Source organism: Empidonax traillii, unplaced genomic scaffold (genome assembly GCF_003031625.1).
Source record: "Empidonax traillii isolate 1590-97213 ecotype Southwest subspecies unplaced genomic scaffold, ASM303162v1 scaffold5:size3517227, whole genome shotgun sequence".
In the NCBI taxonomy this organism is placed as follows: Eukaryota; Metazoa; Chordata; class Aves; order Passeriformes; family Tyrannidae; genus Empidonax; species Empidonax traillii.
Genome location: NW_020955198.1, coordinates 287,062 through 309,012, shown reverse-complemented (window position 1 = coordinate 309,012; position 21,951 = coordinate 287,062). Strand labels below are relative to the sequence as shown.

The window sequence follows — 21,951 nt, the reverse complement described above, 5'->3', positions numbered from 1 at the left end:
GAATCCACGGTTCAGACAACGTTGCTGCAAATGGTGTGTGTATACATTATATACATACAAACACACACTGTTATATATATATACATATATATACATACACATGTATATGGTCTGACACTGATCTTGTATTTCTCTATGGCAGGGTGACCATACGTCCATAAATGTGATTCTCCTCCATGGCAGAAACACCAAACTGAACAGAAGCAGCTAAGTATTATTAAATTAGCAATACAGCCAGTTTTAGAACAAGAGCAAGATCAGTATAAAGTTTTAAAATCACCAGTCTCCTTATGCACGGAGGTGACAGTTTTCTGCACTTGCAAATATCAGCCTAGTTCCACTCTCCCTAAGTGGTTCTGCATTCATTTACACAAGCTGAAACGTCTGTCCAAAAGTTTTATACATTTCAACATTGCATAGAATTGACAGACCAGGAGACAAAAGTGTATAATGTTGGCAAAACTTTTCAACATTGGGCTTTTCTACAGAGCACCAGGGAGCAAACTCTGCTTGGTTTGCATGCTGCAACATGCATACCAACTTCCTTTGGATTTTAACGAGACTGCGAGTAGCATGTATAAGACTGCAAATGACATTCCAAAAGTCTTCTAAATTACTCTACGTGGCTTCCTAGAATAAAACCTAGAAACTGAAATCTCATTAGAAAATAACTGGAGTTGAACTGCATCGCTTTTAAGATGTTTGCTTCCCGCATCTTTTCCCATTCAGGAGTGGAGTGTAGCAAACCCCACGAGTCAACCTTGGTACTGGTGCCTGGCTACACCACTCGCAGTGAAGGTGTGACACAGCTGTAGGACTTACCAATGATTTTCATTCATTCAACTGCCTCAGTGCAGTTACATGCATTGAGGACAGACATGAAGGTGATGAATACTGCAATGTTTAAAGTTTGCCTTATACCCAGCAAAAGTGATTTAAAGCAAGAGCTGAGAAAAAGCTATGTGAAGGCAGACCTGACACTAGCACTAAGGACAACTGTTTCTAAATGTTTGGGGCCAGTGGGCACCATGCTACTTTTGACATTTTTCACAGATTACTGTACTATCAGACAGCCATACTTAAAGCCCACAATATCCAACAGTTTTGGCCAAATGTTTACTACAGCATACTCAGCATAGCTGACATTAAAGGCCCATCTTCTACAGATGTATGATGTAATATGCAGTCACACACAGGATACCCTATGCTCTTCAGGAAAAAAGGAGTGGTCTGTCGTGCCCAGAACAATTTGCACAACTTTCTCCTAATGTAGCACACAGAGATTTACCCATGCACAGGCACCACAGCACAAATTACAATCAGTTTAGTGTTACAAAAGCAGCTGTGTTTAAGTCCTGGGAAAAAAGGAAACAAGCTCATTCAGCCAATGAATGGTTCAAACAGATATCGAACACCACTTATCCTGTGGCTGCCATCGCTACAGAAAATGCTGCTAAGATGGTACAGACAACTCTAGACACCCCCAATTGATCAGGAAACACTAGCAGCACAGAATGTAGCTTGACAAGCAGCAAGAAATATTCATAGTTTCTCTCATTTGTTATCATCTTGCCCCTTTGCCCTTGAAAGTGTGTTTGTGCAAGTATACACAAATAAAGCAGTTTTATCTACATTATTTTGGATCTGTGTAGCCAATCTATTCAAATCTTGAATTAACCTATAGGCTATTTGAACACTGAGTAATAAGATAGTATCACACGCTTTTTATTTCTTTCTTCTACAAGTCTTTATCCTGAAACCATGTGCTATGACGAGTAGTAGCAAAATGTTGACATTTAGACAATTTTCTCCTGGAAAAGACAAGAAAGTAATAATTTTTTGTCTCTAGATATCTCCAAAATCCTAACCTGCAATTGTAGCTTTGTTTAACTTCCTAGAAGTTAGAGGGAAGCATTTTCCTCCCACGTTTCCCGCCAGTACATCCTTTGCATCTCACCATACAGAGTGATTATGTCCTCCGACACCTTTTTCTCTCTCCAGGTAGACAGTTTTTATGCACAAGAATTAAAAAGGAGCATTACTTTATTTCTTTAAGGAGAGTTTCAGATGTTACACTAATACACCAGTGATTTGTTTCATTACCAGAAGGCTTAATGGAGAGATCATTTTTCCAGCATCATTTCAGGAAACTGGGACTAGGATACTCCAGAACACAGTTCTTAGTGTAGTACAAATACTATTTAATCCCATTCAGTTTGGATTAAACAGGCTTGTTAGCATTTGCTCAACATCAGTCTCAACAGATCCAGGCTATTTCTAGCAAAACCATTCCATTGTTTAATGAAAGCCAGTCTGGGCAGCACATCTACAGCCATGGCTCAGAGAGCTTGACTTTAGTTCTGTTTAAAGCACAGAGTTGCTGAACACCAATTTAAGACAATCTGTGGGTAAACTCTTGAATTTTAAGCCATTACAAATAGGAGTACAATATATTTAAATTCAAAATAGCAGTAGTAAGAGAATCTAACTAATTAGTAAATCTAATTATCTTGATGCAAAGATATTAAAAATGCAAATATTTTCCTAAGAACAAGGGATTAAGGGTGCACAGATGAGGAGCTGTGTCATACATTAAGGCAATTCACTACAATATGGTGAATACAACAAATCTGGGGACTTGATAAAACACAGCAAGGAGTTTGCTAAAATCAGCATAGCGAAATCCAGCACATGAGCCTACTTTTATAAATAGTAGTCTGCTTCTCCTTATAAATAAGGAAACTGGTATTCCTTCAGTAGGATGAAATTCCTGAAGTTACAAAGGTAGGCAAGATTAAAACCAAAGATTCATCCACAAAAATGAGAGCAAGATTTCCAAAGGCAGATAACTTTTGATGGAACTCCCCAGTAGATGTCAAGCTGCACATTTGGAATGATTTGCCTACACTGACCTTTGATGGCCTCAACATAGCATCAGGTCAACTAAGAACAGCACAGAAACCTGAAATCTTTCCAACATTACCGATAGGGTGTTTTTACATGGAGATTCAACTCCTGATAAAAGTTGTGAAGTAGAAACAGCACTTTCTGAGAGATCGAGGATGTACAGATAGTGAAAAGGAAAAGGGTGGTATAAGGAAGTCAAAAAGCTTTAGCACTGGTGGTTAGATTTGCTGGTCTGATAAACTAGCTTTGGTGTAGTACCAAATAAAGAACAAAGATGACTTTGCTGGTCCTGCTGGCAGCTCTGCTTTCAAGCCAACCTCTCCCACAGTTTGGCTGAGAAGAACAAAGTGCGATGGAGGCAACTGTGGACTCACAAACCAAGATGGCAGTTCAAGGAATAACTTAACCAGACACTACTGCCAAAAAGCAGCAGCCTTGACCCCACTGCTGCTCTTTCTCCTTTTTGGTGTCTACCTCTCGTTAATGAAAAGAACAAAGAGAAAAAAAGAAAAAAAAAAGAAAAAGGAAGTTCAGACTGCTTCTTTTACCAATGGTGCTGACTCATGAAAGGTAACAAAATACCATTAGGCTGTCAAACAATCAGGAATTAAACCAACATTGCTTTTTCATACACAAAATAAAGCAACTGTAGCAAGCACACATGGTACCTCTGGTTGTAAATGAGCCTTACAAGTAAGGCAACAAACAGCATGCACAAACCTGTCTCCTATAAGTCAGTAAAATTCTGACATCACATGCAGCAATGCTGCTCTGGCCTTAGGGTCAGATTTTCCTTATAACCTTATCTGAAACAAACCCAAGTCAGTCTTTTCTCATTCTTTAAAGGATGATGTTTTGGTAGATACTTATCACTTATTAAAACCAATATTTTCTGACTGCTGAAAACATCCTATTTTCTCTTTACAAATGATGATCTTGTCCAAAATCCTTGTGCATGCAATTAAAAAAAAACCTCATGTTAAGATTTTTACTTATAATTTCCTGTTCTTTTTGATAGTTGTAATTTATACTTGAATCATGCAAGCAGAAGAGTTGTTTTTACTCAATTCCTTAGCCCTCATCAATTTTCCTCACATATTGCCTTCTAATTTGAAATGTCACTCTTGGTTTGAACCAAGAGATAAACTTTTGTGTGTGTGTGTGAACTGCTGTTTTAACTCATACAGTTACTTTTTAACTCTGACAGATTCTGAATTCTGAGAAGAGTGGTTTTAAGTGGTTAAGAATATCATTCAGATGTCTGAATCTCAATCCATATGACTTATTCTAAAATTAAAATTTTGGAGACTTCAGAGTGCACGATAACGAACGATTCCTTTTACATCGAAAAACTTAGTTCTGAAGTTCAGCTACAAAGATTTAGCAGCTGCATGCTGAGCAAATGCAGGATGCCATTCCTTGATGCATTCAAATAGCTGCTGGGATAAATGTCTGACTCCACAATGAATCACTGTCAATTCTGAAATGAAAAAATACAAGAATTAAGTAACGCCTAGGAAAGCTTCCAGATGTACTGCTAATACAACATTTTAAATATATGAGAAATTAACTGCCAAGAAGAACTGGCCCTGGCAACACAGATAATCGTCCAACTAGGTGTATAAGTGGTTATAGCTAAAATCAGAGGCGACACAAGTAGTGCTTACAGCTACAGTCACCAATGTAATTAGAAGCCCGTGTGGTCAGCAGGCCGTGCATCAGCACAGCTGGCGCAGACAACTGCAGCCCTTGTGTGAGACAGCCTCCACTTCTGGACGGTCAAGGAACATGTCACTTTAACCACGTCTAGTGCTATGTATGGCTAGAGATAACAAACACTGTGTCAAACACCAGTCAGGAATAAACCAGTTCATTTGGGCACAGAGCCCAGCTCATCCACAACTTTATTAGTCATGTTCTTGTTCTTAGTACAAGAATTCAGCAGAGGAATCATACCTCTGAATACATCAGAAAGCGAAAAGCCAGAGTGACTTTTCTAATGACTAAGACAGTATTTAGTCCTTAGTGACTTTCCGAGACCGTGACATCCACACCTGACAGTTCTATGTTTGCTGGCAATCTGACAAAGTCTGGTTCCAAAGTTAACGTGATTTTGTCGCTACAGCAATTAAAATATTGACATAATGCTGAAACAATAAATTCCTTAACCATTTTCATCTTGCATTAGCCTCCAAAGGATTGTAGAATATTGTAACTGGGAATGGAGGCAGCTCTCAGGGCACTTCAAACAACCAAAAAGCCCCTGCATTCTTCTATTGGTGTTGTAGTGTGCCCTAAGTTTAACTAGCACCTTTAACCAACTGAAATCCTACATAGTGAATTGCATCTTGATATTCTTAAACAGTAAAGTTACTGAAGCCTCCAAACGTACTTTATAGCTCCTCAGTACTACAGGATACTTGTGGTTTTCTTATTTCAAAAATTGTCCCTAATTCTGGAATATTTACACATATACATGTGTATTGGAAGCTTTATCATTTATATTTTTGTTTAAGCTAAACACTGCAGAAATACTTTTTCTAAAACCCAGTTTTGATAAGTCTTTCTCACAAGTAGCCTTCAGAGTTATGGAATACTGAATAAAAGCCAAAAACTGTCCCTGTTTCAAAAGTTAGTAGCCTAAGTAGCCTAAGCACAGGTACTATCATAATGAGGATCATGCAAGCCAAATAGATTGGGTGGAATAATATTAAAGCAAAATACCATTTGATTCTGTTGAATATAAGTTTAACCCCAACCCAAGCATACACTTTCATACCCAACTATTCAACTTGGGTTTCTCATTGGGGAAATTCAGAGGTCTTCTGGTTCTCTGTCTCAATAAGCAGTTATTTATGTCAGCAGTCTCACTCCATGCAGTGGCACCACTGGGTATGTAAATATGCACTAGCATAAGCAAGAGTCTTAAAATTCAGATCCATATTTTCAGAACTCTTCTCGAACTCTGAAAAGACAGACCACTAAACACTTCAAAGGATCTTGTCCCGCTGGTGGTTGCTTTCATACCGGACAGAAATCAGTGGATCTGTGTGCCCTGCTCAGCAAAAGCTGAGGTTTATCCAGTGTAGGTGCTGCTTTCCTGGACTGGCAGGAGGCATGTTCCTGGTCATGCCATGTATTCCCAGATGCGTGGCACACCCACTCCGTACCTCTGCTCCCACAGCACAGATGCAGTTAACACAGAGTTGTATTGTATGTTACTTCTACATTACATACTTCAAAGATTTTTATGTTGTAATAGGTTATTTAAAGCCTTAGCTAAATGATTACCTAAGGTAAGCCAAGCCAGAACAACACACACATGTGTGTAGCAATACAAACAGTTCCAAATGGGTCACCATGGCCGTGCTCAAAGGTGGGCACACAGGAGACACACAGCTGCCAGTCACCTGCAGAGGCTGGAGTAACAGAGTCTTACTCCAATCCCATAGTAGCCCACTGAAAAACCTATCGCACCTCTGTTAAAAGCATTATTAGCAAATTATAGGTAGAAAAGAAAGAAAAACACCACAAGACTTGAAGTTCATTTATCATTTCATAGCACGAAATCTCCTTTGCAACACACCAACCATCTCTTCAGTGCTTAGCTGAAGAGAACTCCAAAGCGTGGGCACGCAGCCTTGTACATGGCAATGCCCAACAGACATCACTACTTCCAAAGCAGATAAAAACAACCTATGGTCTGATGAAAGAACAGAGTGAGAAACATCAGCTACTTAAAAAAATAAAACGAAATCTCTGCCCCTTATCTTTGAGTGGGCTAAGTATAAAAGGAAATACAGAGCCTTAAATCAGAGTCTCTTCTCTGAACACAACTCGAGGCAACAGCTTTGGCAATAACCAGAGTCTCCCTGGGAAGACTGGAAGTTATGTACCGCAGGGCTGCATACAAGGTAAAGGACACTTTCAGTTCTTGTACCACTATTTTGTTTGGGTTTTTTCCATTCCTTGGTTTTAAGAATTACATATTTTTGTTTGTGGGTTTGTAAAAAAGGATCTACATTTGATTTTACCCTTGCCTGCCTGGTGTTTTGAGTGATTTCAGACTGTTGCAGTGGCACAACCTGATAAAGTTTCTGTGGGTCAAGTGAATCCTAAACAGGATTGTGAATCACCTCAAAGGAGTCAAACACCTATGAACACTGCTTCAGATTGTCAAAGGTGACTGGATACTCCTCCACTAAGTTGCAGCAGCCTTCCTGGGAGCTGGTAACACCACAGGCTTAAAAAGTGGCCTGAAGTGACTAACGATTCTGAGAAAAACTCCCTGTAGCTCATCCAAACTCACACCTGAATCCTGAGATTTCACTCCTCAAGCACACTAAAAATGGAAGTGCCACACACATACCTTGAATATCCTAAAGGACTGAATTCTAACATTGTTATGCTGTGGTACCCAAATGACAGAATATATGAGCTGTAGTTAACCTAAGCAGTCATGTTTCCATTTTCTTGAAGTGAAGCACCATATGGTAGAGGAGACTCAGATATAAATGAACAGAAAACAATAGACAGTAAGGAAAGAAATAAATCCTCATCTAAGAAGAGAAACAGGAAAAAAAAAAAAAACAAAACAGAATAAGGTGTGAAAGTGCGACTGTCAAAAATCAACAATGAAAAGTTACATACATTTAGCTGCTGTAAAGAAGTATGTAATTTCACAAGCAGTAAGGCCTAAGCTAGACTACGTTTGATGCTTACCTTGCCGTGTTTTTTTTGCCGTGTTTTTTTCAACCACGGAAAACGAAGCCCAAATGAGGCTCCCCAGAGCAAAATTATTTGTTTCCACTGCAACCTCACAAAGTTCTATCAACTAAATAAGTAAATTCTAAACACCTTCTCTCTATTTGACACACCATTTTTCTAGAGTAGACTACTTTAAACAAATAAGACATATACCAGTGATTTCCTAAACAATTATAGGTAAGCAACCAACACAGTTTTTATGAGGACACATGAACAAAAAGGTATTATTATATATTATACTAATATATATTTGTACATATCTGTAATAATCAGCATTTATTTTGCAACCTACCATGAAGCTGATATATCTTTATACTTTATCACAAATTCCAAAAAAGACATTTTTGAAGCATTGCAATTGTATTTCTGTTTTGAAGAGCTTATGAGACTTTAAAATATTTGCTAGGTATTTTTTATGCCAGTGCATTTAAGTGCACAGGTTAGGTCCTCAAATTGATATAAAGTTGTATTGTTAAAAATCATTTTCTACAAACAGTAACAAAAGTTACTACATTTAAACTGCTAGAAATAAGCTAACTCAAAAGACATGAACCCAGTTCATCTTGAATCTGTTTAAAGCAATCCCTCACCAGCATTCAATTACTTCAACTGCAGATTAAAACTACTTTGTGTCAATACACAGCTGCAGCTATGCTGCCTTAACGGCAGTCTCTTGAGGAAAACAGAGCTAAAGCTGTGCTAATCACAGTAACCAGCCCCTATAGCATTTTTTTTGTTGTTGTTGTTGTATGTATGTTTCCAAGTTGCTGGGTTAGGAGGTTTGTGCTTATCTAATCCATAGTTCCCCTCCACATTTCTCCTTTATTTCTAACTCATCCCTTCCCTTTCCTGTTGCATCAGGAAGCTGCAAATACAGTGACTTCTGCAGGGCTGTTACAATTACCACAGTACACTGCAATTCTGAAACATATGCAAAATAACAATTACTTCAACGAGGTTTGAGAACTTTTAAATGTGCTTCTGTTGGCTTTAGAAAATTTCTGACCAACACACTTCATCCAAGATCCAAACAACCTCCATGCACTCTTCATTAGTACTACAGATTTATAAGCCTTCACACTGTCCAGCAAGGAAGATGTTTTTAAAACAGTCGGGTGTTGAAAAGGAGAAAAGCATTCATAAGAAGCTGGAAACAGATCCATGAGGGAAAGCCAGTGAAAAGGGTTCCTATTCTCCACTGACAATATTAGGAGGAATATTCTTCCTATTCTTCTGTTACACACCATCTTGTGCAACAAGCAAAGGTCAATTTTAATCACGAGGGGAAGAAAAAAAAAAAAAGCCTGACCAAAACAGTTATAATGTCAAATGATCATTATTTTTATTTACTTGGTTGCAGTACTGTGCGGATGTTTTAGGAGCCATCTCAAGCCCTCAGGAAAGGATTCCCCCCCCTTCCTTCCTTCCCCTTTCCTCCCTGTCAGCAGTCCTAGTTTAAAGGATCTAACCCTTCAGAAATGTGTTAACTTAAGCAATTTTTTTTAACAGTTGGAAATTTTGGGGGAAAAAAAATGAACCCAAAACAAAACAGCAGATGTCCAAGACACAGACTTTTATCTTCCTTCAATGTGAATTTTAATGGCAAAGACACATACTTTGAACAATAACACTTACAAAGAGATAAAAATATATTCTTCACTCTGTTAGAAATACTAAACAAAATCTTCAAATTGCTAGAGATAAGACAATCATATCACTTTTCATAATCTATAACATCATGCCTGACAAGATAACGTGCTTCCTTTTATTTCTTTCATTCACATTTTGTTATAAGTATAGAAATCCACTGACTGAGGAGTTTTGTTCCCTTGACAATAAAGCAGAATTTCCCAAATAATCTTACAGATGCACTTAAAAAACTAAAACAGATGGTACTTTATACAGGAGTTCAGTCTTATGAAACCCAGGTAGATCCTTTAACATTGTATACAATGTAAAGGGAAATAAAGTCTATCACAGCAAGCCAGTGGTACAAAATTACAATAACTATAGTTCTGAAAGAAAGAAACAAAAAGACGTTAATCCCATTTATTTGTGTAAGCAAAGATACACGTTCAATCTTAGACTCCTCACCTCTCCCTCCTCCCCCCAGCACCATCCATACACACAGGAGGTATCACATCAAATCGCTCTGGGCTGACACTGCTCCACGGAGCTGCATATTTTGAGTTATGACCGTGCCCAGCTCTTGTAAGTTTAACGAGGCTCCTTCTCACACACCCAGACACCACACACAGTGTCAACTGAGAATAAGAATTACAGGTGTAGCTTCTTGATAGGTTAAACCTATAGACAGAGCGAAAGGCTAATCTACATTTCTAACCTGAGTCTGGCAAAAGTTTTCTTCATTTAACCGTCATTAGAAATCACCTTAATCTTCAACTTTTAATAAAACCCAACCTGCGACATGACACTTGATGATAACACAGCTGCATGAAAAGACTGATCAAAACCTTTGTCTGTCTCTCCTTACACAGGCCAAACATCAAATCAGTGTTAAATTCCTCACGTGCAGCTACGCCCAGTTAATCTTCTGGAAAGCAGCAAACTATGTAAATCTCCTTATCCTGGTGAGATAAACATTACAGTCATCAAAATGTAACAAGAACCACTGTTACTGGGCAAAGCTGTTAAAAGGCACAGAGCAACCAGGCTGTGGTGGCAGGACCCCATGCTCGCCTCCATCCCAGGCTTCTAGAGCTGCTTTTGCCTTCCTCTCCGAGAAACCTGAGAGCAGAGAAACCTCCCCGCAGTGAGCGATTTAAAATCCCTAATCAAATAGCTGCAGTAGCTCTGTAGATTCAAGGAGCAGATGGCAGGAGAAAGCCTAATTTTCCATTTATGATAATTTTACAGAATATAGAAATATTTACTCCGGAGGAGCGCCTCCTGATTTACATGAGAATAATAAAAGAGGGAGGAGGGACAGAGAATCATCTTGTTCTCAAAAAACCAAGAGCTAAAAAAGCCTGTATTAAGCAGGATATTGTATGTCATTTTGTTTCCTTCGCATTATGGATGCAGACGTGCATTCTTTGCATAGCTCAAGTAACCTTGTTAGTAAAAATATTACCTTACACCCACCTTTTTCAGACAGGATGTATAGCCATGAGTGTTGTGACAGGTTATTACTGCAGATACTGTGTGGCTTTCATTCTTTAACTAGGCCTGCATCTGCATTTCAAGTCAATTCTCAGATGAGCTGCCACTCATTTAAGCAATGTCTAACTTTTAAGCCTGGTAGGAATATTTTTAACATGCCTGTCGCCCATAACACAGGAAATCCTTCTGAAAACACAACTTCAGAGACCATATTTTAGTACTCTTACGAGTACTCTAAAAGAGGGAAGATGACCAGGCACCGTCCAATCAAATCTGACATGAAATTGAGAATGTTGACTGGCTCCCACATGCCTGAGTTACAACAATGTAGACACAGCAGGTAACAAGAGTAATACTATAAGCACAGATTTGTTTATAAAACAAAACATAGTTATTTGGGAAAACAAAAAGAGTATGGGTAAAGCTCTGGACGTACTGTAGCTATACGGTATTTTGTCAATATTTTAAATTAAAGTAGAAATCCATATTACATTACAGTGCCTTAAAAATAAGATAGTGTCACCTTGCATTTTATCAATTAATCACTCATCTTTTCACCAGAATCTGCTATAGAAGCTTAAAAATTAAACAGAACAGTGCTAAACATGAAGTGCTCTTATATTATTCTGATATCATATAAATATACTACAATAACAAGAGAGACACACAAGCAACTCAAAAGATTTTAAATTCATTTTTAAATTAAAACAGTTTGAGCTTCACATACTACATGATGTTAGCATTGGAAATTCATGCTGACAACTTTTGCTACCCTAACAGAACCTAGTGTCTCAGGCTAAAGCACAACTACAATGCAATTGTCTCAATATGGGTTACACAGAGCACACAGAGACTTAATCTGAACTTTTTTAACTATGAAGAGTTGAAAAATTTGGCTTGCAACACTCTTCAGCACTGTTTGATACCAGCTCACCCCTGCAGGTGAAGTCTGAGTGAAAGGGAGATCAGAAAGCCAATCTTTAAATGACTTTAGTCTACATGAAGGAAGTTAATAGGAGTTTTCCCTGTACTTAGCTGGAGAAAGGCACAGACTCTGGCTCCTTATGTAGGAAGTGTTTGAGCAGAGAATAGCTACATACTAACAAAAGAAACCTTTGGTACCCAGGGTCTTAAGCCCACATAATACCCCTGCATTCATTTCTTTCTCTGCCTATTGGGAAAAAAGGGTCTGTTTGTTTTTCTGATTCAGTCAGCCCTTTTAGCTCTTTGAATCTAAGGAGTGCACTGTGAAAAGAAGAGCATCTTATCAGCCTGCTCCAGACCAGCAGGCAAACTCACATCCGCACACAAAACACAGCCCTGCCAGCACGAGGCCTGGCCCCACTGCCCTCCACTCCTGCCAGTACCCTGCCCGGTGCCCAACACACTGCACAGCCACTTAAGGGGCCGTCATCGATTAATGGTCCTTGAAGGGAGCGCACAAAATACTATCTGATAAATTAGCTTCATTTATAAAGTTTGCAGGAGCACCAGACAAGATCATCAGCATGGGTGTATCCAGGACATTAATTAACAACAAACCAAAACCAGCACACACAATAAGCATGTTTTGTTATGTATGGACTTGAACACTTCGAGAACAAGATACGAAGATAACTCCACCCACTGCTGGGCAGCATCTGCAGAGCACTGCTGAGATAACACACAAGTGATTCTTTTAAAAAAGATATTTCTACAAGATAATAGGGAGGAGAAAGGAAACAATTTTTGTTTAAGTTTCAAGAAAATATGAGAGTCTAACTTTCACTGCCATAGATCGTGTGCCGTCCCAACAACGCACCAAGAATTCAAAATTTCCAAGCCCATTTCCTCATTATTTATATGAAACAGTTCACTGTGCACAGCAGTGATATCCAATTTGCTATTTCTGCCCTTAATGTAACCCAACCCCCCCCCAAAAAAAATTGGGCAAACTTCCCCAGTATTGCTGACTGAATCTGTCAAATTATTTGTTTCAACTACTAAGAGCAGCAGACACAGAAGGATTTTTTCCTCACCTGTAAAGAAGTCTGCCATAGTATTTTTGGCATGCTTTGTTAAGCCGGGAGCTTGTCAGTGACCTATACTCCATTTACCCTCTGGCACACACATACAGCACCGCTTTCCCATTAACTTGAAAAGTAAGATTTCTTTAATTTTTTTTATCAAAGAGTCAATGAAAAAATAACACGCTAAGCAGAAAATAATGTAATAATGTTAATACCAACACTGCGTGCGTGTCTGTGTGTGTCTGTGTAAAAAGCGAAGCCAAAGACAAACGGCCCAGCAAGGTTGTAATCCAACTATTTCAAATATTTTATTTCCAGCGACTAAACAAACAAACAAAGAAATACCTCTTTCAGTACTGCTCCATAGATGCGAATGCTCCGAGCTTTATCAGAGCGATCTCTCTGCCCATAAAATGTCACAGGGTCCCCGGGTGCCCTCCCCAGGGGGAGCAGAGGCGCGCCCGAGGGGCGGTGGCGGTTTTCTGGAGGGTTGTTTGAAAGAAAGAACGCGCCTAGACCCCTTCACTCATTTCACGCCGAGAGAAAAACATCCAGCCCAAAGTTTCGCTGTTGCGACACCGGGTCCTTCCTAACCTGTTGCCGAGCCCAGCGGGGCCGCGGCCGCCCCGCACCGCCCCGCGACGCCCGCTAAGGTGACCCGGCGGCGGCCGCCCGGGCACTCGGCAAGGTCACGGTGCGCCTTGTGAGAGGGGGTGAAAAAAGAAATATTAAAAAAAAAAAAAAAAAAAAAAAAAAAAAAAAAAAAAAAAAAAAAAAAAAAAAAAAAAAAAGGAGAAAAGAGTTTCTTTCTGTAAATCGAGAAGCGAAAAGGCTGCGAGCTGCAACTTACGCCAGTCGCCACCCCTCTCCCCCACTCCTCCCCCAGCACCTCCGGGCTGCGGGGGGAACGCGAAGGTGGGGGAGCTACAAACCCACACACACCCCTCCCTTACCTGCTTCCGATACGGTGTCCGGCCGCCGCCCGCCGCGCTGCTGTTGCTGCTGGGGAAGATCATCGCCCCGCCTGATCCCCCGCTCCCCTTCGGGATGGGGAGCAACTTTGGCGGCCGCCGGGCTGCGGCGCGGCGGGGCTGCAGGGCGCTCTCCGCCTCCGTGCCTTCTCCGCCGGCTGCGGCTCCGCGCTCGGCCCGCGCCCCGCCCGGCCCGGCCCCGCTCCGCACCGACCCTACCCCGCGGCAGCCGCCCCGCCTGCCATCCACGGGCCCCGCTGACCGCCGCCGGCTGCCCCAGCCCAGCCCAGCCCGGCCCGACCCCGCCAGCCCCACCTCCCGACGGCCTCAACCACCGCCCCGAACGCGGGAGGGAGCGCGCGGGCGCAGGCCGGGCCCGCCAGGGGTGCGCGCAGCGGGCGCGGTGCCCGCGCCCCGCCCCGCCCTGCGTGGGGCGGAGGGACGCGGAGCGGGGCGCGGAGCCAGGGAAGGCGCGGAGCGGGGCGGAGGGCGCGTCCCGCTCCCAAACCCCCCCCGTGCCGCGCAATGGTCGCGCCTGAGCAGAGCGCGGGGGGGCGGCGGGCCCGCGTGCCGCGCATTCCGCCGCGGGGCGCGCCCGGCGTGGTCCCGACCCTCGAGGTGCCGCCGGACGCCCTGCAGAGCCCCGGCCGGTGCGGGGAGAGCCGGGTGTTCTGTACCCCCCGAACGGCCGAACGGCGGGGCTGGTGGCTCCGAGGACGATAAATACCGCAGGCTTTAACTCTGAAGTTTTTCTTGACTAGGAATGGGGAGGAGGGAGGAACATCCGGTCATAGCCCTCTCCAGTGCCTCAAAGCAGCGTTTGGGAAGACGGAGGAAATTCTTAAGTTTCTTCTCAAAATTTGGGCCTAGGACACGTTACAGTTCTCAGTCAGCAAGACTGGGACACTCAGAGAGAAGGAGTTTCCAACTTCACTCACTAATGCTCTGCACTGTTTAGAGTACCACATTTACACTGCCTAGCAATGTTGGTGATCTAATTTCTAAGAAAGTCCAGAGCTACAGCTCTGTCAAGCCACTGACTCTCTGATCATTGATTCTCCAGAAGGCCTTCTGTCACAGACATGCATCATCAGGCACCTTTTGGTTTCTCTTCCTCTTTCTGATATTACTGTGTCCCAGATCTCACACATTGCAACATGACCAGGGGAAACAGCTGTGAAAAAAAAACAGAAAATTGCCAGGTACTTCATTACTGAAAGGCTGAATAACATCTGACAACGTTAGTACTTACAAAACCACAGTCTTCAGTTATTCGCTTCCCTAGAAATAATCTCTTAAGTATTTTGGTATCCTAATATATTGCCACCACAAATCAGAGCCCATCTGAGTACAGCTTATGGTAAGAAAGCATCGCCACTTGGCAGAACTACATTCTGCATAACTTTCTTTTTTTTCCCGCTTTCAAGTCCTAAAATGGATCTCATTCAGTTTGGCCTTGATTTGATAATACAGGTTTAAGGGTTGCTAGTATTGAATGAAAAGCGCTGACGGCACATGGGGATCACTGGCACTTCAAAATGTTTGACAGAATAAGTTTGTACCCGCATACTTTATGCCAGATAGGTACCGTTCTGTCTGTACTACCCTAACTTCTTGCTGGGTCATGGAACATTTTTATTCCCACTGCTGGCATAATGCTAGCACAGGGACTTCATGCTAAGATAAATTCATACTCCCTGATCTGGTTAAGGCCTCATGCCTGCTTTACAACAACATCAGTTGGCATCACTACTGAAAAAGCAACAGTTCAGCAACCAATTCTGGGTGAAACCTTTTTTTTTCTTTTCTCTGATCAGGTTAATTTTCTTCCAGATCATTTCCTTTGTCTGGTTCAGCATGTGGCTGTGCTGCTGCTTGTGCCAGTGTAATGGAAGAGGTAGCATGTGAGCAAAAATAGGCAGGGGCGAGAGGATGAACAGGATGGCAGCAATATCAGATTATATTGGCTTAATATCTTCATGTACCTGTAGCTTAATTTGACAGAAATGTAGCTGTATGCTCATGCCTTCTCAAGATGTACCACACACAGTAGGCAATCTGCGCTCTGGTCTTACTTATTACAGCCCCTTGGTCACAGATGTCACAGTCAGACTCGGTGCTGAAGCGCCGTCTTAAAGCAGTACAAACTGTAACGGTGACAGGCTACTTCCCCTGCTAAAATCTCTATTCCAAACGAAAAATAAGAACAATATTATTCTGGGCAGTGTTGTAGTCACCCCAAAGGAGTGACAAAGCTTACATCTGCTCCACCTACGGGAGGGCTTTGTTAGCTGGAGATGCGTACAGTGACCACACCTTCTCCTCGAGGGGAAAAGCTTTTCAAAACCCATCAATCATCCCTTGCTTCCTTCCCTCTCCTCTTCCTGCCCCATCCCCCAGGGAAGAGGCTGGAGGGATGTAAACACTATATACTCGATTGGGCTTTTTCTCAGTCACTATCATGCCAGGGAAGGCTCTCAAGAATATTCCAAAGCAGTATCTGAAATGCTGCTGTCTTGCCCTCTCTGCTGTCACATGTCCCACAGCTTCCCGTGAATTGGTCATGGATTTCCCTCTTTTAGATTCAGTATCTGACACATCTCTCTTGCTTACCAGTACTTCCTTTCCTAACATATTAGGAAAACACACACCAACAAATATAATCATGTAAACATCTACTAGATCATAATCAAATGGTATCTGAATATTTTTTTTGTTATAGAAAGACTAATTACAGAATTTTCTGTGAAGAAAACTTGATGTCCTTTCCTAAGTGCTAATATGGCTATCAACATTTTCTGTTCTTTTTAAAAGGCTTGAGCAATCTGTGTCCATTTTTGTCTCAAACAGGGAAATAGCTGCCTTCCAATAGCTATGATGAAGTTATGAAGAATATAGAGACTCCTTACAGCAGTGTATCTAGAGAGAAGGGCACAGCAGACCTAAACTGAAACAAGAGCATTTCTGACTGGACATCAGGACAGCCAGACATTGCTCTGAGAGGCTGTACACTCTCCATCCTTGAACATTTTCAAGACCAGGCTGCACATAGATAGCCCTAAGCACCCCTACCTGATCTTTTTGCTGATGCTGCTTTGGGATGGAGGTTGGACTAGAGAGTCCCTTCCGATCTGAACCCATGCTCATATGAGAAAGCTGCTTTGTTCTTACTCCAGAATATAGGCAAAACGATTTCTGTGTACAACAACCCTGTATTTGAGATTAAGGTGATAAAGCTCAAGATAATTGCTGGGACTTTTCAGTAATTGTGCAGTGATGTATCAGTTCAAGTACTGATAATAATTCCCCTACATATTTTCTGGGATGCAAGAAGCATGTCTTGTTTGCAAAGAACATTCTCAGTCTTACTCACTTAGCAATCCCAAAATTGAGACACCCAACTGGTAAAATGTATACATACATGATCATTTAAATCAATTTTCAAGGACTTTGTTATTAACTGTGTACAACAGGTGTAAATAGACTTGCACGCAGCCAGGCATCTTACATCTTGCAATTATAAATGAGCAATTCATTTTGATCCTAAGGAAAAAAGGTGACCATGGGGTCTGAGTGCCTCTATAAATCATTCAGAGCTTCTTTAAATTACCCAGAGTTGCTTATTCAGAAAAAAAAGGAAAACTTGTGAGCAGCTCTGTGCATTTTTGAACTACAATGTTGCAATGACATATTCTGTTTAGTTTATTTGTTTGTTTGTGTTAATGTACAGTTCAGAAATTTATATTTGCAGAGAGACTAGGTAAATACAGAAAGAAAGAATTTGTCTGAAAACTTGAAGGCAACTGAAAGTACTCAAGAATCTTTCCAGTAACGTTTATCAATCTTAACAAATAGTAGACTGGCAAAATGAAGCCATTATTTTAAAAACAGTTCTACACATTTAAGCTGCTACTTTACCATTTCTGTTTCTAGATCAAATTCATGGCTTCTCTTATTTGTCTCAAAATTCAAACAAAGTAGCTATTTCCCCTTAAGGCATTCAGTGCCTCTGTAGGACAGATGGTCCCTCAGCGCTGGATCTGCTTTAAAAGGGAAACTTACAGTCTATTGCAAAACCCTGTGAGTCCAGACCGGATCTCCTGAATGTCCTTAGGACTCTGCTCTCCTGTCCCCTTCAGGGCCTTCTGAAGACCCACATGTAGAAAAGTGACTGCAGGCACTCTTTTCCCCACCTTGAGGATACCTAGGAAACCCAGAGGATTCCACCACAGTGCTCACTTCTTGAGCATCCATCCTCTCATCACACCCAGTCATACAGAGAAAGACAGAAACCAGAGTGGGCAGGAAGCTGAGCCATAACTATGCAAAAATACTTTAAATACCCTATGCAAGCCAAAGAAACAGTGTGCAGGGCTGAACTTCGGGAGATACTAAGCATTTCCTGTAGCTAAAAATTTAAAATATTATTGTTTTAAGGTCAGAAAAAGTGACTTTCCCTGACTGGGAATCAAACTCGGGCTGAAGTGTTAACAAAGAAGTATGGAAAGCTGAGCATTGTACAGAAGCAGACTTTTAATTTTAAGCTTAAATTCATTGATTCAGAACTGAAAGCATGAAAAACATTTTTAATAGCCAAAGGAAAAAAGTAAACTTTATTACATGGGAAGCCCCTTCAGAGATAAGTAATCTCATGATTAATTGTTTTTATTATTATTCAAGTATTCCTAGTACACAGGCAATGAAAAAAAAATCTGTATCTTGCTAAGTGAGGATGAGGAGGAAAGGTGGGTAGAAATGGGACATAGTAATGCTGTGAAAAGCCAAACACTTTCCATATAAAATCTTCTGTAAATTTTCTTTTTTATTAGAAAAATAAAAGTATTAAGAAACAATGACTTCTGCAGAAGCATATGATCTGCTAAGAGTGAGGTATTGCATATATAATGAGAAGCTGTTGTTTAAGAATGCAGTCCTCAAAATAATCGCATGAATATATCCAACAATAAGAAATTACTCTCCATGATGATCACAACCAAAAGGGGAAGACAAATAATCTTTTCCAGCTGTACCATTTTAAACACTGGTACTGAAGTACCAAATTACTTATACTCTACATTAGAATATTGAAAAAAAATCAACCAACCAAACAAAAACACCATGTTATCACTCATTATAAAATACCTGTGCACAATCACTGTAACAGATTTTTTTTATTTGAACTCATCAGCTCATTCTCTTTGGGAATCCTCCAACCTGTCTCTGATTTTCCCATCACCTCTGCTGCAGTTTTTTTTCTTTAAATACAACAGCTCTCTTTGAAAAAAAGAGCAACTCTCTGCTCCCTGCAGCACTCACAGAATGCCTCTGCTGTGGCCACTGGGGTTGCGTCTCCGATGACACGCTTTGACTCCTCCTATTCATTTTAGCTTTGCAGTTCATTCCTTCCATGCTTCCTTAAATGTTCTTGGAAAGAAACTTAATATAAATTGCACAATTATAAGTAATTATTGCCATTCCTTCACTGATGACTACTGTTAAGAATATGAATATAGAGAGCAACACAATCTCTTGTTAATGCCATGTCAGCATTTTATGTTATGGAATGCATTATTTATTATTTGAAAGCCACGACAAGGTACTTCCTTATAGAAGCATTTCCACTGTGTAACAAATCCCCTTCCTAAACATACCTTGTATATTCTGGGAAGCACAAGTATGAAATGTAATTACTGTAAAGGATTACTATGTAACAGAAATTTAAGGAGGCTGCTCATAATCAGTAATTAAAACACAGGATAAAATCCAATCCTCATTTGTGGAATGAACTGAAATGACTCCTCAAGATCTCAATTCTGCCATTAGCTTGATAATGTTGCCAGACACTTGTTTGAAACTATAAAGCAGTCAAAGCCTGTAAACAGTTGCCAAACTTATTGTAGAATAAAATAATCAAGTCTGTCCAAAATGACAAAGCATATTGCTTTTTCTGCTTTGTTACTAACTATGTAGGAAGTAGTTCAACACTGTATTAAACCATATTTATTTTTTAAGCGAGACTACGAAGAAGAGCTCACTCTTTTGACATGCTTTCTTGACTGTGTATTTTCACATTTTGTGCACAATAAATTTAGGGAACAATAGAAGAAGAAAGCAAAAATATTTGCAAAGTCAGGAAACAATGCTTCTATGCAGCTATTTGATTTTTTTTATATTTTTACATATTTAAATTTTAATACAAATATTAATAAAAGGTAAAGCAAAGTCTGGAAATACGAAAACATTTTTTCTAAGACTTCAGTTACTGGGTTTCTAAAGTAGGGTTATATCTGCTGATTTTTAAACAGAAAAGAGGTTCTTTATAGCTACAATATTGAAATAAAGAAAAAATGTTCAATTTTGGTGTGCTGGGTTTTTTGGATGAAATTATTCATCATGTGGATCAAGCTTGAATGGTTACTATTTTATAAGAATTTTAGAAATAGGGAAAAAAAGAAATTAAAAGACGCCTACAATTAAAATACGTTTAAAGATTGAGAACAGTTAATGACAATAACAAAATAAATCACTGCACAATAGTTAGAGTGGAAGGTATGACCAAAAATCAGCCAGACATAAATCTTATTCCTTTGTGTGTTGTTTTCTTGTTATCTAAGGCAATGAAAGTTTCAGATTTTTCAGTGCTCTGGTGTTATAGAAAAAAAAAAAACCAACCAGACTCTTACCTGGTCTTTACAGATATAAAAAATTAAACGTATACTTTGAAGCCTCAACTGAAACATGCACTATTTGCATTATAAGCAAATTTTGTACTAATGCCACAAGGAGCAGGCTGGAATCACAACATACACTAAATCAAAAATGTCTCTTTATGGAAAAAGAGGAAGAAGACAGAAAAAGTCACTTATGATATGCTACATCAAAAAAGATGTTGTTGTTGCCACTAGTGCAAAATCAGGCTTGCACACTCAAGCTATGGGCTTGAAGAATACTTGAGAAAAAGCCAGAGCAGGTACTGCTCCGCAAACCTCTGCTGCAGACAGCAGTCACACCATCAGGAGCGACAAGCCAGGACTGGAGATTGTGTAGAGTAGGTGTATACATGTGGGTATCTTGGAACAAATCCACAAAACACCACTCTTTCCAAACAATATTGTTGTCCTAAGATGACTCTTCTTGTTTTGTTTTGTTTTTTTTCCTTTCCCTGGACCGAAGTCTTGTCATGTTTGTTCGGCAAATACTAGTAAAGTGAAGAACTGACAGCTCTACCCACGGACATGCACTGTGCAAATTTTTCCTGTCCACACACACTTCCCTGTCAATTAACCTCATTTCTGACCTCCAAAAGTCTTTACACTGCTCCAACTCCCCTGAGTACATGGACAACACTGTACCAGCTCTCTGGGGTCAATTTACATCATCTTGGTTGGAGTGTGAGAAACTAATTTCCATATATATTTCAAAGGGGCATATATATTTTATCTGTTTCAAAATTACAGCCTTTACCCTCCAAGTTTGTTTTATAATCACATATAAACAGAAAGATGCTTGTTTATAACACACAATCTGATTTTAATGACCTAATTTAGAGTACAAAATGAAGAAACAAGATCGTGTGTCAGAAGTTAAGCAAACATTCAATAATGAGTCTGAATCTTATCTCATTTTCAATATCTTTAAAATAAAAGTATACACATAAACCTTGATAGAATTGTTCCTGAAGTACCTGGTACAGCTTATATCTCTGACAGCCATCATGGATTTCAGTCTGCCAAGGAAGCTGTAAACTGTACTTTTCCTCTAGAAATACAGGCTCTGCCCCTCTGAGTTTTGAAATTGTGTACTTGCAATGTTTGCCACATCTCAACATCAATAAAACACAGAACAAAGTGATCAACAGATATATCTTCAGAATAAGAAAATTCTTGCTCCCACATAAATTCATCACTCACAAAGGTTATCTGTCCCATGGTCATGGTAAAGACCTCCACCAGTAAAGCACTTGGCATCAGCAGAGGAAGGTCATGTCTCAGTAACTTGCAGAGCCCACTCTCTGAGGTGAAAGAAGGGTGGCAGCTCCTGCTGATGCAGCCCTCCCCTGAAGTGCTATAGGATCTTATACCTGAAGGTACAGTATATGGCTGATGCACTACAGACAGGTGAAAAGCAGGAGCTGAACACCAAAGCCATCTTCTGACACACTGTGTATCCATCAG

At 40.4% G+C, this 21,951-nt stretch overlaps 1 protein-coding gene across 4 annotated transcripts in view; it reads right to left on the bottom strand.

Moving 5' to 3' along the window:
• Positions 1-21,951, bottom strand: part of RBMS1 (RNA binding motif single stranded interacting protein 1) — a 142,517-nt gene that overhangs the window by 76,686 nt on the left and 43,880 nt on the right. The window contains exon 1 of one of the 4 annotated variants that reach the window (XM_027878474.1): positions 13,760-13,895. The exons of 2 other annotated variants lie outside the window; for them this stretch is intronic. In XM_027878474.1, the coding sequence (XP_027734275.1) occupies positions 13,760-13,822 (63 nt within the window). In that variant the 5' untranslated portion in view covers positions 13,823-13,895. Of the gene's footprint in view, positions 1-13,151; positions 13,270-13,759; positions 13,896-21,951 lie in introns of those variants that run through there. One more of the 4 variants, XM_027878482.1, reaches the window with a different exon arrangement.